At 48.2% G+C, this 14250-nt stretch overlaps 1 protein-coding gene across 1 annotated transcript in view; it reads right to left on the bottom strand.

Annotated features, from left to right (window-relative positions):
• Positions 1 to 13795, bottom strand: part of TSPEAR (thrombospondin type laminin G domain and EAR repeats) — a 103027-nt gene extending 89232 nt beyond the window's left edge. The window contains exon 1 of the mRNA XM_075831198.1: positions 13702 to 13795. Within this exon, the coding sequence (XP_075687313.1) occupies positions 13702 to 13795 (94 nt within the window). The remainder of the gene's footprint in view (positions 1 to 13701) is intronic.
• Positions 13796 to 14250: the final 455 nt, after the last annotated feature.

Here is a 14250-nt window from a genome sequence, read left to right as displayed (position 1 = left end):
ATTACCTCTGGCAGCATCGATCACAATTGTCAAAATAGTTGTATGTGGGTTGCATGAGATTAAAAAAAGCCACTCTTTTCCGTGGGCTGTGCATGGTGAATAGGGCTGAGCTCCAATACGGTATCCAGCCCATGGACAAGAGCAGCATACGCTTTTTTCTAATCTCATAAAGCTCCTTCAGGAATGCAGGATTGGTTCTAATGCACCACTCAAGTATTGCACCGTGCATAAAAAGTGGCTCCAGGCTACACGGACTCCCAGCAATATAGATTCAGTAGAGATTATTTCCACTGCACCAGTTCGGTTTGCATAAAACATCCTTTATTGCATATCAATTTCCAGATACAGATAAGGCGACGAAATGTCGCCTTGACTGTATGGGCTTGAGAGAGGCCATTGTATGGCCAAAACGTCACCTACAAGTTATGTTTTACTGAGAAGAGCATTCTAGGTTACTACAGGCCACAAGATTGCACAAGCCACAATTTTGGATGTCATATCCAAGCAATGTAAGACATTTTGGGAGGGGAATGGGATAGAAGGGCTGTCTCTCCGGCGGAAGATTGGGCATTAGTTCAGTTATCACTCTAGTATTGTCCACAATTACTCCCCAACAGTTCATAGTTTAGGGATTTCCTTTAGGGTACATTCACATGTAAGAATTGTTGTGTGGCAGGAATCTATACTGAGTTATCATCAGACAAACAATGGGAAACAAACACAAAAGTTGTTTGTCCATTCAAGACAACGTTTTTTCATGTGGCAGCCATCCTAACAATGAGCTGGTCATGGGGGCTTATATGCTGGAAACCTCAGTAATCAGATTTAAGCATCAGGGGAACCTGCAGGGAAAAATGTGGTATTACTTGATACCAGGGGCGTAGCTAAAGGCTCATGGGCCCTGGTGCAAGAATTCAACTTGGACCCCCCTACCCCTCTGAAACACCACCGCCTATGTCCAGCCGCCTTGCCCAACATCCCCCATGGATGCCCCGACAGTATAATGCCCCCCATAGCTGCCTCCACAGTATACTGCCTCCACACAGTATAATGCTCCCCATAGCTGCCCCTACACAGTATAATGCTCCCCATAGCTGCCCCTACACAGTATAATGCTCCCCATAGCTGTGCTTACACAGTATAATGCTCCCCATAGCTGCCCCCCACAAAGTATAATCCCCCATAGCTGACCCCACACAATATAATGCCCCCATAGCTGACCACCACAGTATAATGCTCCCCATAGATGCCCCACACTATAATGCCCCCATAGCTGCCCCCAAAGTATATTGCCACCCATAGCTGCCCCATACAGTATAATACTCCCACACAGTATAATGCCCCCATACAGTATAATGCTCCCATAGCTGCCACCATATCAGCCCCTCCCATGCTCAGTATAATGTCCCCATATGTGCCTAATATAAAAATAATAAAATAATTACTTACCTATCCCCGTTCCCAGGACGAGTGGAGGAGATTCTGATGATGCAGATACAGTTGGAATCGGGACAAAGGCTTAGGGGCCCGGTTGCAACTGCGGCCGTTGCCACCCCTATAGCTACACCACTGCGTGATACTTATACAATTGAATGAGCACCCATGTAATACATGGTCGCGCCAAGTCCTCAAGATTGAAAGCTGCTCTTTGCAACAGCTCTCTGTTCTGGCTGAAGGAGGATGTTCAGCAGCATGTCTGCAATGTCCATATACCTGATCGGACAACCCCTGACAAAAACAGTCCATTAAAATTAATGCAGAAAAAAACAACAAGGACACAAGGAAACCACAAGGAATAGGGCAGGGTGTGGTTTTAAAAAAACTGAATATGGTCTATAAACCACAAATTATTTGACAAATTTTCCAAATCCTATTTACTACAATGTAACATCTAACCATTGAAGCCAATCCTCAAAAAAGAGAGTGTGAGTGTACCCATGAAAAGATCACACACGACAACTACCTGTGCAATATTAGAGGGGTTGTACAGGAACCAGCAGTTCTCAAAAATGTATTGTAGTGTTAGTACTCAAACTTCTAATATACATTTATAAAAAATGTGTCCTTTCTGAATGACTATAAGGCCGGGTTCTCGCACAGCGTAAACACTGGTGTTTGCACAGCGGAGTTGCAGCAAAAGTCACCGGATATTCGCGGTTGCACATAAAACTTTCTAAATCTGCATTTAAAACCACTGTAAAAATACGGCAGCGTTTCCAAAGAAATATGTGCAGTCCTTATGTACTTTTTGCTGCAGATTTCTGTGACTGAACCTACTTTTATTTTAGATTCCGCTGCAGATTTTCTGTTGCAGAGAACATATGGGAACATATGGCAGGATACGCTCAGTCTTTTGCCCCAACCTACACATGCAGCATTCAGGCAGAAGTTACATAGGGGGAATTTATCAATGGCTGTACACCAGTATTGCGTCAATAAAAGTTGCAAATTATGGTGCATGCCATATTTGCACAATATTTTCCGACTTTTTGTCATTTTACCCTGCTTCCTTCACTTTCTAAAATAGTTGTCAGAGTTTAGCGTGAGGGGGTGGGACCACCCGCAATCTAAAAAATACACTGTGTTTCCGAATAACATACTGGCGTATGTTATAGCAAAATCTACGACAGCTCATTGCTGGTCTAGATTTCCTTTTCTGAGTCACGGAGAGCCAGAGATGCGCCGAATTTACTACGAGGCGGGCTCTCCAGTACTTCAGCGCTCTTTAGATTATGAAATATTGAATGAAGCGCCAGTCTATATACATTACCCCATAGACTTCTATATATGTAGCACTGTACCTGCAGCTGTGAGCACAGATCTGCTCACATAGAGTTCTATATAAGGGTATGTTCACACGGCCTATTTTCTGACATTTGTCTGACCGTAAACGCCCGAACAGCTCCAAAAACGACCATAAAAAATGCAGAGAAAAATGTAGCGAAAAACGTAGCGAAATTGCGAGTGGCTTAAAAAACATCTGAAACTCAGGAGCTGTTTTCCCTTGAAAACAGCCCCTGATTTTCAGACGTTTTTTATGCAACTCTCGTTTTTCGCTGCATTTTTCGCGTTGTTTTCACTGCGTTTTTTACGGCCGTTTTTGGAGCTGTTTTCATTGGAGTTTATGAGAAAACGGCTCCAAAAACGTCCCAAGAAGTGTCCTGAACTTCTTTTGACGAGGCTGTAATTTTACGCGCCGTCTTTTGACAGCGACGCGTAAAATGACAGGTCGTCGGCACAGTACATCGTCAAACCCACTGAAAGTAATGGGCAAATGTTTGCCGATGTATTTGAGCCGTCTTTTCAGGCGTAATTCGAGGCGTAAAACGCCTCCATTACGTCTGAAAAGAGGTTGTGTGCACATACCCTAACAGCTCCCAGCTCACTCCTGTGTTCATATGACAAGACACAGGACTGAACCATTCCCTTTTTCTCTGCCTCCTGTGTTTACAGCCAGTCAGAGCGGACACTTTTTCATAAATTATTTCAAAGCGTGAGGACTTAAAGTGTTAACAGTATACAAGTAGAACATCTGCACAACGCCCCTAAGGAAGTTTACAATCCATGACCTGTTGGGGGTACTTGAGGACTGGATTTGATGAATACGCTTCTAATCTAAAATACAATGGTAAATCCTTTGTGTTTTTAATTGCTTTAAATTACAAAGTAGGGTATTATAAAATTATCTACAAAAACCACAAAGGTGACTAGTCTTTATAAAAAAAAAAAACATCTAGCTTAAAACATTTCAGTAACAGACAGTTCATCAGCTTACACAGCAAAATTTCCTCTTCTTTCTTTACTTGATGTAAAATGATAAACTTTCTATGATCTTTTTGCTAGTCCTCATAATTATCATATATTGTATTCCCCGGCAATTGTATAGTAGCCTGATTCACGGGTGTGAACACTATCATTATCCTTCAACTTTAAGGTGGAAGCAGTGGCGTAACTACCGCGGTAGCAGCAGTAGCGGCTGCTACGGGGCCCGGGGCTTGAGGGGGCCCGGTGGCGCCGCTAGCAGCCGTTATGGCTACTACAGCGGTAGCGCCGCTACTGTGGGGCCCGCGACGCCGAGCCTTACACAGGCCCTCTCATGCCTGTAGGTGTCGCTAGCACCGGAGGGGGCCCCAGTGCTAGCGGCAGCCAAATACATGTATTAGCACTGAATGGCCGGGCATGTTCCGTGCCTGACCATCCAGTGCCTTACAATGACACTGATTGGCTAGCGGCGCGATGACATCATCGCGCCGCTTCCATGCTTGGAAGGTGCTGATTGGCGGGGCAAGTCATTCTGCCCCGCCAATCGGCGTCATTGGAGGACGCTCGTTCAGCTCCTGCAGACATGCTCAGAAGAGAGCATGTCTGCATCGCCAGTGAACAGCGTGGGAACCGGCGAATGTGAGTATGTCAAGTTTTTTTTTTTCCCCTCATAAAAATGTGAATGGCATTATCTATAGTGGGGGGGGGGGGTCATCTTTATGTGGGCTATTATATATAGGGGGTCTATATGTGGGGCAGTAGCTACAGGGGGGTCTATATGTGGGGCAGTAGCTACAGGGGGGTCTATATGTGGGGCAGTAGCTACAGGGGGGTCTATATGTGGGGTAGTAGCTACAGGGGGGTCTATATGTGGTTGTGTGGGCCATTATATACAGGGGGCTCTATATGTGGGCCATTATATACAGGGGGGTCTATATGTGGGGGTGGGGGCCACTATATACAGGGGGCTCTATATGTGGGCCATTATATACAGGGGGCTCTATATGTGGGCCACTATATACAGGTGGGGGTCTATATGTGGGCCACTATATACAGGGGGGTCTATATGTGGGCCACTATATACAGGGGGGTCTATATGTGGGACACTATATACAGGGGTGGGTTACCTGTGGGGCACTATATACAGGGGGGTCTATATGTGGGACACTATATACAGGGGTGGGTTACCTGTGGGGCACTAGCAACAGGGTGGCTATATGTAGTGCACAGTCTACAGGGGTGGGCTATATGTGGGACACTATATACAGGGGGAGCTATATGTGAGACACTATATACAGAGGTGGGCTATACGTGGAGCACTAACTATAGGGGAAGCTATATGTAGGGCAGCACGGTGGCTCAGTGGTTAGCACTATTGCCTTGCAGCTCTGGAGTCCATATGTAAAGGATCTGCCAGGCACTACGTCTGTGGAGACTCCCAGGGTTAATCAGTCGACACCTGAGGCCAGACCTCTTAGACTGACACCGGCTCCCACCAATCGGGGTGGCAGGCTCAGGAGTGGGAGAGCCTATCGCGGCCTGGTCAGTCAGAGTTAGCTCCGCCCCCTGTCCATTTATACCTGCAGTTTTCTCTTCCTCATTGCTTGTTATTCTTTTGGATTCCTGGCCCCACTGCTGCTTGCTCCAGCCTGCTTCTGCCGTGCTTCTGCCTTGCTGCAGTTCTCCTTGACTTGACTTGCTTTGCTTTGCTTTGCCCCTGGCTTGCTTCTGTCTCCGTGCCCGCTCGGGTTACTCACTTCGTCCTGGTCCTGACTGTTCGTTCGCTGCTCCGTTTCCTCGTGGCGTTCCGTGGCTACTGCCCCTTCCCTTGCGTGTTCCCTGTTTGTTTTCCTGTGCACTTAGACAGCGTAGGGACCGCCGCCCAGTTGTACCTCGTCGCCTAGGGCGGGTCGTTGCAAGTAGGCAGGGACAGGGCGGTGGGTAGATTAGGGCTCACTTTCCCTTCACCTCCTTCCTGCCATCACAGAATAACAAGCCCTTACCTAGTCTACCATTTCTCCTACGCTGTCGCTATCATGGACCCCCTTGAGACCCTGACCCAGCAGATGCAGGGCCTCTCCCTACAGGTCCAGGCCCTGGCCCAAAGGGTTGGGCGCACCACCTCACCTCTAGAACCCGACCTCAAGTTACCTGACCGGTTTTCAGGGGACCGTAAGACGTTTCTCTCCTTCCGGGAGAGTTGCAGACTATATTTCCGCCTTAAGCCCCACTCCTCAGGTTCCGAGAACCAGCGGGTGGGTATCATCATATCCCGACTCCAGGAAGGGCCCCAAGAGTGGGCCTTCTCCTTGGCTCCTGACGCCCCTGAACTTTCCTCTGTTGATCGTTTTTTCTCTGCCCTCGGACTCATTTACGACGAGACTGACAGGACTGCTTTAGCCGAGAGTCAGTTGGTGACCTTACGTCAGGGTAGGAGACCGGTTGAGGAATACTGTTCTGATTTTAGGAAGTGGTGCGTAGCTTCTCAGTGGAACGATCCGGCCCTAAGGTGCCAGTTTAGGTTAGGATTATCTGACGCCCTGAAGGATCTGCTGGTTAGCTACCCCTCGTCTGACTCTCTTGACCAGGTTATGGCCCTAGCAGTACGACTTGACCGACGTCTCAGGGAACGTCAGCTAGAACGCTTCAGTGTGCTCCCCTCTGACTTTTCTGCGATCCCCCCCCGAGGTCCCGCCTCCTCGCCCCTCCACGGAGGACTCGGAGGTACCTATGCAACTCGGGGTCTCCATGTCCCCTCGACAACGTAGGGAGTATCGCAGAATGAACGGTCTCTGCTTCTACTGTGGGGACGACAAGCATCTACTGAACACCTGTCCCAGGCGCAAGAATAAGAAGCCGGAAAACTTCCGCGCCTAAGTGATCATCGGGGAGGTCACTTGGGCGCACAGGTATTTCCCGTTAATGTGAAACGCAATAAAATTTTGCTTCCCTTTCAGGTCTCGTTTGCTGGCCGGTCTGCCACGGGCAGTGCTTTCGTGGATTCTGGCTCATCTGCTAATATCATGTCTGTGGAATTTGCTATGTCTCTAAAGATGCCTTGTATTGATTTACCTTATCCTATCCCTGTAGTAGGAATCGACTCTACTCCCCTTGCTAATGGTTATTTTACTCAGCATACTCCTGTTTTTGAACTCCTGGTTGGCTCCATGCATTTGGAGCAGTGCTCTGTACTGGTAATGCAGGGATTATCGTCTGATCTGGTTTTAGGCCTTCCCTGGTTGCAGTTGCATAATCCCACGTTTGATTGGAATACTGGGGATCTCACCAAATGGGGTAATGAATGTCTTATGTCATGTCTTTCTGTTAACTCTATTTCTCCCCGGGAGGAGGTAAACACGCTTCCTGAGTTCGTTCAGGACTTCGCCGATGTGTTTTCTAAGGAGGCCTCCGAGGTGTTGCCCCCCCATAGAGATTACGATTGCGCTATCGATTTGGTGCCTGGTGCCAAGCTTCCTAAAGGTAGGATATTTAATCTTTCATGTCCTGAACGTGAAGCCATGAGGGTGTATATCCAGGAATGCCTGGCCAAGGGTTTCATTCGCCCCTCGACTTCTCCTGTAGGTGCTGGCTTCTTCTTCGTGGGGAAGAAGGATGGTGGTCTTAGGCCGTGCATTGATTATCGTAACCTGAATAAGGTCACTGTAAGGAACCAGTACCCACTTCCTTTGATTCCGGATCTTTTTAATCAGGTTCAGGGAGCCCAATGGTTTTCTAAGTTCGATCTACGGGGGGCATATAACCTTATCCGCATCAAAGAGGGGGATGAGTGGAAAACTGCGTTCAACACACCCGAGGGTCATTTCGAATACCTGGTCATGCCCTTTGGGTTGTGTAACGCCCCTGCTGTCTTCCAGAATTTTATTAATGAAATCCTGAGAGAGTACCTGGGTAATTTTCTTGTTGTGTACCTTGATGACATACTGGTGTTTTCCAAGGACTGGTCCTCCCACGTGGAGCATGTCAGGAAGGTGCTCCAGGTCCTTCGGGAGAATAATCTGTTTGCTAAGACTGAAAAATGTGTCTTTGGGGTACAGGAGATACCATTTTTAGGGCAAATCCTCACTCCTCATGAATTCCGCATGGACCCTGCCAAGGTTCAGGCTGTGGCGGAATGGGTCCAACCTGCCTCCCTTAAGGCGTTACAGTGTTTTTTAGGGTTCGCCAACTATTACAGGAGATTTATTGCCAACTTCTCGGTCGTCGCTAAGCCTCTTACGGACCTTACCCGCAAGGGTGCTGATGTCCTCCATTGGCCCCCTGAGGCCGTCCAGGCCTTTGAGACTCTCAAGAAGTGCTTTATCTCGGCCCCCGTGCTGATTCAGCCCAACCAAGAGGAGCCATTTATTGTGGAGGTTGACGCTTCCGAGGTGGGAGTGGGGGCCGTCTTGTCCCAGGGTACCAGCTCCCTCACCCATCTCCGCCCCTGTGCTTACTTCTCTAGGAAGTTTTCGCCCACGGAGAGTAACTATGATATTGGCAACCGCGAACTTCTAGCCATTAAATGGGCTTTTGAGGAGTGGCGGCACTTCCTGGAGGGGGCCAGACACCAGGTAACGGTCCTTACGGATCACAAGAATCTGGTTTTCCTAGAATCGGCCCGGAGGCTTAATCCTAGACAAGCTCGGTGGGCACTATTCTTTACCAGATTTAATTTCTTGGTTACCTATAGGGCTGGGTCCAAGAATATTAAGGCTGATGCTCTGTCACGTAGTTTCATGGCCAATCCTCCTTCCGAGAAGGATCCCGCTTGTATTTTACCCCCTGGTATAATCGTCTCTGCCACGGATTCTGATTTAGCTTCTGATATCGCGGCTGATCAGGGTGCAGCTCCCGGGAACGTCCCTGGGGACAAACTGTTTGTTCCCCTGCAATACCGGCTGAGGGTACTCAGGGAAAACCATGACTCCGCTCTATCTGGTCATCCTGGCATCTTGGGCACCAAACACCTCATTACCAGAAACTATTGGTGGCCTGGGTTGCCTAAAGATGTTAGGGCTTACGTCGCCGCTTGTGAGGTTTGCGCTAGGTCCAAAACCCCTAGGTCCCGACCTGCGGGCCTACTACGTCCCTTGCCCATTCCCCAGAGACCTTGGACCCATATCTCCATGGATTTTATCACCGATTTGCCTCCATCTCAGGGCAAGTCGGTGGTGTGGGTGGTAGTCGACCGCTTCAGCAAGATGTGCCACTTTGTGCCCCTTAAGAAGCTACCTAACGCCAAGACGTTAGCTTCTTTGTTTGTGAAACACATCCTGCGTCTCCATGGGGCCCCAGTCAATATCGTTTCGGACAGAGGGGTACAATTTGTTTCCTTATTTTGGAGAGCCTTTTGTAAAAAGTTGGAGATTGATCTGTCCTTCTCCTCCGCCTTCCATCCCGAAACTAACGGCCAAACGGAAAGGACCAACCAATCCCTGGAACAATATTTAAGGTGTTTCATCTCTGACTGTCAATTCGATTGGGTCTCATTCCTTCCCCTTGCTGAATTTTCCCTGAATAACCGGGTCAGTAACTCGTCAGGGGTCTCCCCGTTTTTCTGTAATTTCGGGTTTAACCCAAGGTTCTCCTCCGTCTCCCCTGGTTGTTCCAATAATCCTGAGGTAGAGGATGTTCATCGGGAACTGTGCACTGTCTGGGCCCAGGTTCAGAAGAACCTAGAGGCGTCCCAGAGCGCACAAAAGATTCAGGCGGATAGTAGACGTTCTGCTAACCCCCGGTTTGTCGTCGGGGATTTGGTCTGGTTGTCGTCCAGGAACTTGCGCCTTAAGGTCCCGTCCAGGAAGTTTGCTCCCCGATTTATTGGGCCTTATAAGGTCATTGAAGTCCTCAACCCTGTATCCTTCCGTCTGGAGCTGCCCCCATCCTTCCGCATACACGACGTCTTTCATGCTTCCCTCCTTAAACGCTGCTCCCCGTCCTGGTCCCCCTCTAGGAAACCTCCTGTTCCCGTTCTCACCCCTGAGGGGGTGGAATTCGAGGTGGCCAAGATTGTGGACAGTAGGATGATCCAGGGCTCCCTCCAGTACCTGGTCCATTGGAGAGGATACGGGCCGGAGGAGAGGACTTGGGTACCTGCTCGAGATGTTCACGCTGGGGTATTGGTCAGGAGGTTCCACCTTCTCTTCCCCACTAAACCGGGTCCTCTTAGTAAGGGTCCGGTGGCCCCTCATAAAAGGGGGAGTACTGTAAAGGATCTGCCAGGCACTACGTCTGTGGAGACTCCCAGGGTTAATCAGTCGACACCTGAGGCCAGACCTCTTAGACTGACACCGGCTCCCACCAATCGGGGTGGCAGGCTCAGGAGTGGGAGAGCCTATCGCGGCCTGGTCAGTCAGAGTTAGCTCCGCCCCCTGTCCATTTATACCTGCAGTTTTCTCTTCCTCATTGCTTGTTATTCTTTTGGATTCCTGGCCCCACTGCTGCTTGCTCCAGCCTGCTTCTGCCGTGCTTCTGCCTTGCTGCAGTTCTCCTTGACTTGACTTGCTTTGCTTTGCTTTGCCCCTGGCTTGCTTCTGTCTCCGTGCCCGCTCGGGTTACTCACTTCGTCCTGGTCCTGACTGTTCGTTCGCTGCTCCGTTTCCTCGTGGCGTTCCGTGGCTACTGCCCCTTCCCTTGCGTGTTCCCTGTTTGTTTTCCTGTGCACTTAGACAGCGTAGGGACCGCCGCCCAGTTGTACCTCGTCGCCTAGGGCGGGTCGTTGCAAGTAGGCAGGGACAGGGCGGTGGGTAGATTAGGGCTCACTTTCCCTTCACCTCCTTCCTGCCATCACACCATATGTGGGCACTATCTATAGGGGCTTCTATGTAGGTCACTATCTACAGGGGGCATGTTGTGTGTTTGTGACAGTTATATTTAGATGTGTTGAGAATTTTAACTTTGTTTATAGGAGCAGAAATGTTTTAAAAGTGAGAAGCTGAAGACATCTGAACGGAAAACTGCAGAAATGGGTCATGGCCGGGAGAAATCCATCATAGATGTCTGAACCGGAGGGAGAAGAAAAGAACTACAATCTGAGACGTCACCGGTGAGTCACTTAATGTAAATGTTTATTCTGCCTCTAATCAGTAATGTAGTCACTGTATGATCTGCAGCGAGATGATGGTGATAGGATTTTTTTTGTGAAACCGCATCTCCCAGCATATCCTTATCATTGTTCAGGCCATGCTGGGAGCTGTAGTTTTACGCCGTACAAACCTATACGCAGTGGCGTAACTACCGCTATAGCAGCCGTAGCGACTTCTACAGAGCCTGCAGCATGAGGGGGCCCGTGCCACCCGCCGGCACGGCCCCCTCCCATGGCCGCAGGCTCCGCTAGCAGCCGCTATGGCTGCTACAGCGCGACGCCACTGAAGGGGTTGTTCCTACATAAGACATGTATCCCCTATCCACAGGATAGGGGATACATGTGTGATCGCTGGCAGGGATGAGGAGAACAGGGGACCAAAAGTCCCCCCTAAGTTCTCCATGACAAACCTCAGACTTCCGGGGTCTGTGTCGGCAGCTCCGTAGAAATGAATGGAGCGCCGGTCGCGCTTGTGCGCATGCGTGACTAGCGCTCCTTTCATTTTTATTGAACTGCGCAGACGCCGGAAGTCCGAGGTTAGTCATGGAGAACTTCGGGGGACTTTCGGTCCCCCGTTCTCCTTATCGCTGCCAGCGATCACACATGTATCCCCTATCCTGTGGATAGGGGATGCATGTCTTTTGTAGGACAAACTATAGGCCGTTTTTTTGGGGGGGGGGGGCTATATGGCGTTATCTACAGAGGGGTTCTGTATGGCGTTATCTACAGGGGGGGCTGTATGGCGTTATCTACAGGGGGGGTCTGTATGGCGTTATCTACAGAGGGAGTCTGTATGGCGTTATCTACAGGGGGGCTGTATGGCGTTATCTGCAGGGGGCTGTGTATGGTGCTATCTATAGGGGGGCGCTGTGTGGTGGAATCTATAGGGAGGCACTATCTACAAGGGGGGGGGGGTTGTGTGATTCCCAGCAGAGGGGGGGCCCCAGTCAAAAGTTTGCTATGGGGCCCAGTCTTTCCTAGTTACGCCCCTGGGTGGAAGCATCAAGTGCCTAAGTTTTGTTCACTTTGTGAAATGAATAGTGATATCCTGACAAGTTTGGCTCTGAATTTTTGCTGAATTACCAGCCTTTTACGGATTGTCTGACAGCTCGCTCCCTATAACAAGGCAACGTGAAGTAGCTACATCAGGTAAAGAGGTCTCATAAAGGGATAGAATATTCACATGTACAGATTATATTTGCAACTGTTTAAAAAATGTATCTAATGACAGTTAGGGTATGTTCACACGAGGTCATTACGTCCGTAATTGACGGACGTATTTCGGCCGCAAGTCCCGGACCGAACACAGTGCAGGGAGCCGGGCTCCTAGCATCATAGTTATATACGACGCTAGGAGTCCCTGCCTCGCTGCAGGACAACTGTCACGTACTGAAAACATGATTACAGTACGGGACAGTTGTCTGGCAGCGAGGCAGGGACTCCTAGCATCGTACATAAGTATGATGCTAGGAGCCCGGCTCCCTGCACTGTGTTCGGTCCGGAACTTGCGGCCGAAATACGTCCGTATGTTACGGACGTAATTAGTGTGTGTGCACATACCCTAAGGGTTTTTACTGTCCGCAAGTACGGATCCGTAGTCATCTGCAAGTCATCCACAAATACAGGACGGTATCCGTAATTATAGTTCTTAGTGCATAGGTATTTACTGATCCGCAAAAAAGACCAGGGAGGAATCTTGGGGAATCCCCTGGCGTTGTATAGCAATGCTTCTGCAATTACGGACGGCTCCGGATCCACCTGAAAATAGGACATATGCTATATTTTGCGGATCATTACTACGGCACGGACACACATACGTAAATATACTGAAAGGTGTACGTAACCAATAGAAATGAATGGATCTGCAATTTGATGAAAACTATGGTCGTGAGCATGGGGCCTTTTGCGATGTTTTTGCCCCATACAACTGGGACTTTCTCAAGCACACCTATTATTAAATTTGTTGTATTTTCATCTGCCAGTACACTACAAACTGAAATCTACGGCAGCTGTGCTTTGGCATGAATTACCGAGCCCCACTTATTTTTTTAAGTGACTTATTCAGTGGAAAATGGCAAAAAGTTGCATATTATTGTGCAGAATTTGTGATTTTTTTTTCACACCTGAGAACTGGCGTAAAGTTCTTGACCCCTTAGCACCGCAGGCGTTTTTTGGTTTTTAATTTTCGTGTTTTCCTCCTCGCCTTCCAAATGCCATAACTTTTATTATTTTTCAGTTATGTATGACGCTAGGAGTCCCTGCCTCGCTGCCGGACAACTGTCCCGTACTATAATCATGTTTTCAGTACGAGACAGTTGACCTCGTGTGAACATACCCTTACAATGTTATGAGGTGAGAAGAATATACATGGGCGCTACTTATGGGCCAAACATCTATATTTACAGTACAATTTATGTTACATATTTTGTTGCAGTTGCTTCATGTTTGCTACTATACTACTTTACTACTACTACTACTACTGAACTGTTTCCCAGAAAATGAAATTCAGGATAAAATATATATATGTAACATGCCCTTATAGAAATGTTATATTATAAGGCATAGCAATTACTTCCTTAAGCTCTTTCGACCGTGTAGCGAGCCACTGAGCTGAAAACTTAGAGCACTTTTTATCAATGTGACATTTCAGACTTTTTATTAATATGATGTTGCTTTTAGCACCCTTGTGGTGTTGGTCTTTCTCCACTTAGCGAGCACAAGTAATGCGTAGTTGTCAAATCTAACATTAAAAACTTCAGCTGAATCTCATGGCAATTACAATGTTTAAAGATGAAATAAATAGCAGAGAAGCCAAATTCATACAACATTGAAATAGAAAAACTTGATGTTCTTACCTGTACATGGTGTCCATGATTTCACACCGATGGTTAGAATAATCTGAGTCCCACTAAAGACAACCCAAAAACAGACCAGCAGCAAGGCAGACATCAGTGGACTTTCTTAAACTTGGGGTCCATGTACAACTTTTACAAATCTCCTTCACTAGCTTAGCCAACTCTTTAATTAGGGGGTAGCATCCGAGTCTTCATGGCCCATCAAAGTTGGCACCTTCCTTGGTTAAATTTACTTCATGATGATTCGGCACTACCACTGTACATGCACAGTATCAAGAAATTGTGTCATACTGCTCAAGTTTACAGCAACAGAACTATGCCTTGATATAGAGTATCATCCCTGGATTCACCTTCTTTTGCTGCTATGAAAGTCTTTCGATAGTCTAGAGAGGACAAACGAATGTAATGTATAGGTGTTGCAGAGACAGCTGTTTGATCAGGATACAACAGGTGAGCCTCTCTGCGTCTGAGGGATGAGCAGGTGAGTTTCCAGGCACATGCCAAATATCCAGACATTTAAATGAGTTCCCAGTCATTTTCTCCTCTCTA

The sequence above is a fragment of the Rhinoderma darwinii genome, chromosome 6 (genome assembly GCF_050947455.1).
Source record: "Rhinoderma darwinii isolate aRhiDar2 chromosome 6, aRhiDar2.hap1, whole genome shotgun sequence".
NCBI lineage: Eukaryota > Metazoa > Chordata > Amphibia > Anura > Rhinodermatidae > Rhinoderma > Rhinoderma darwinii.
This window is presented reverse-complemented; position numbering and strand designations above follow the sequence as displayed.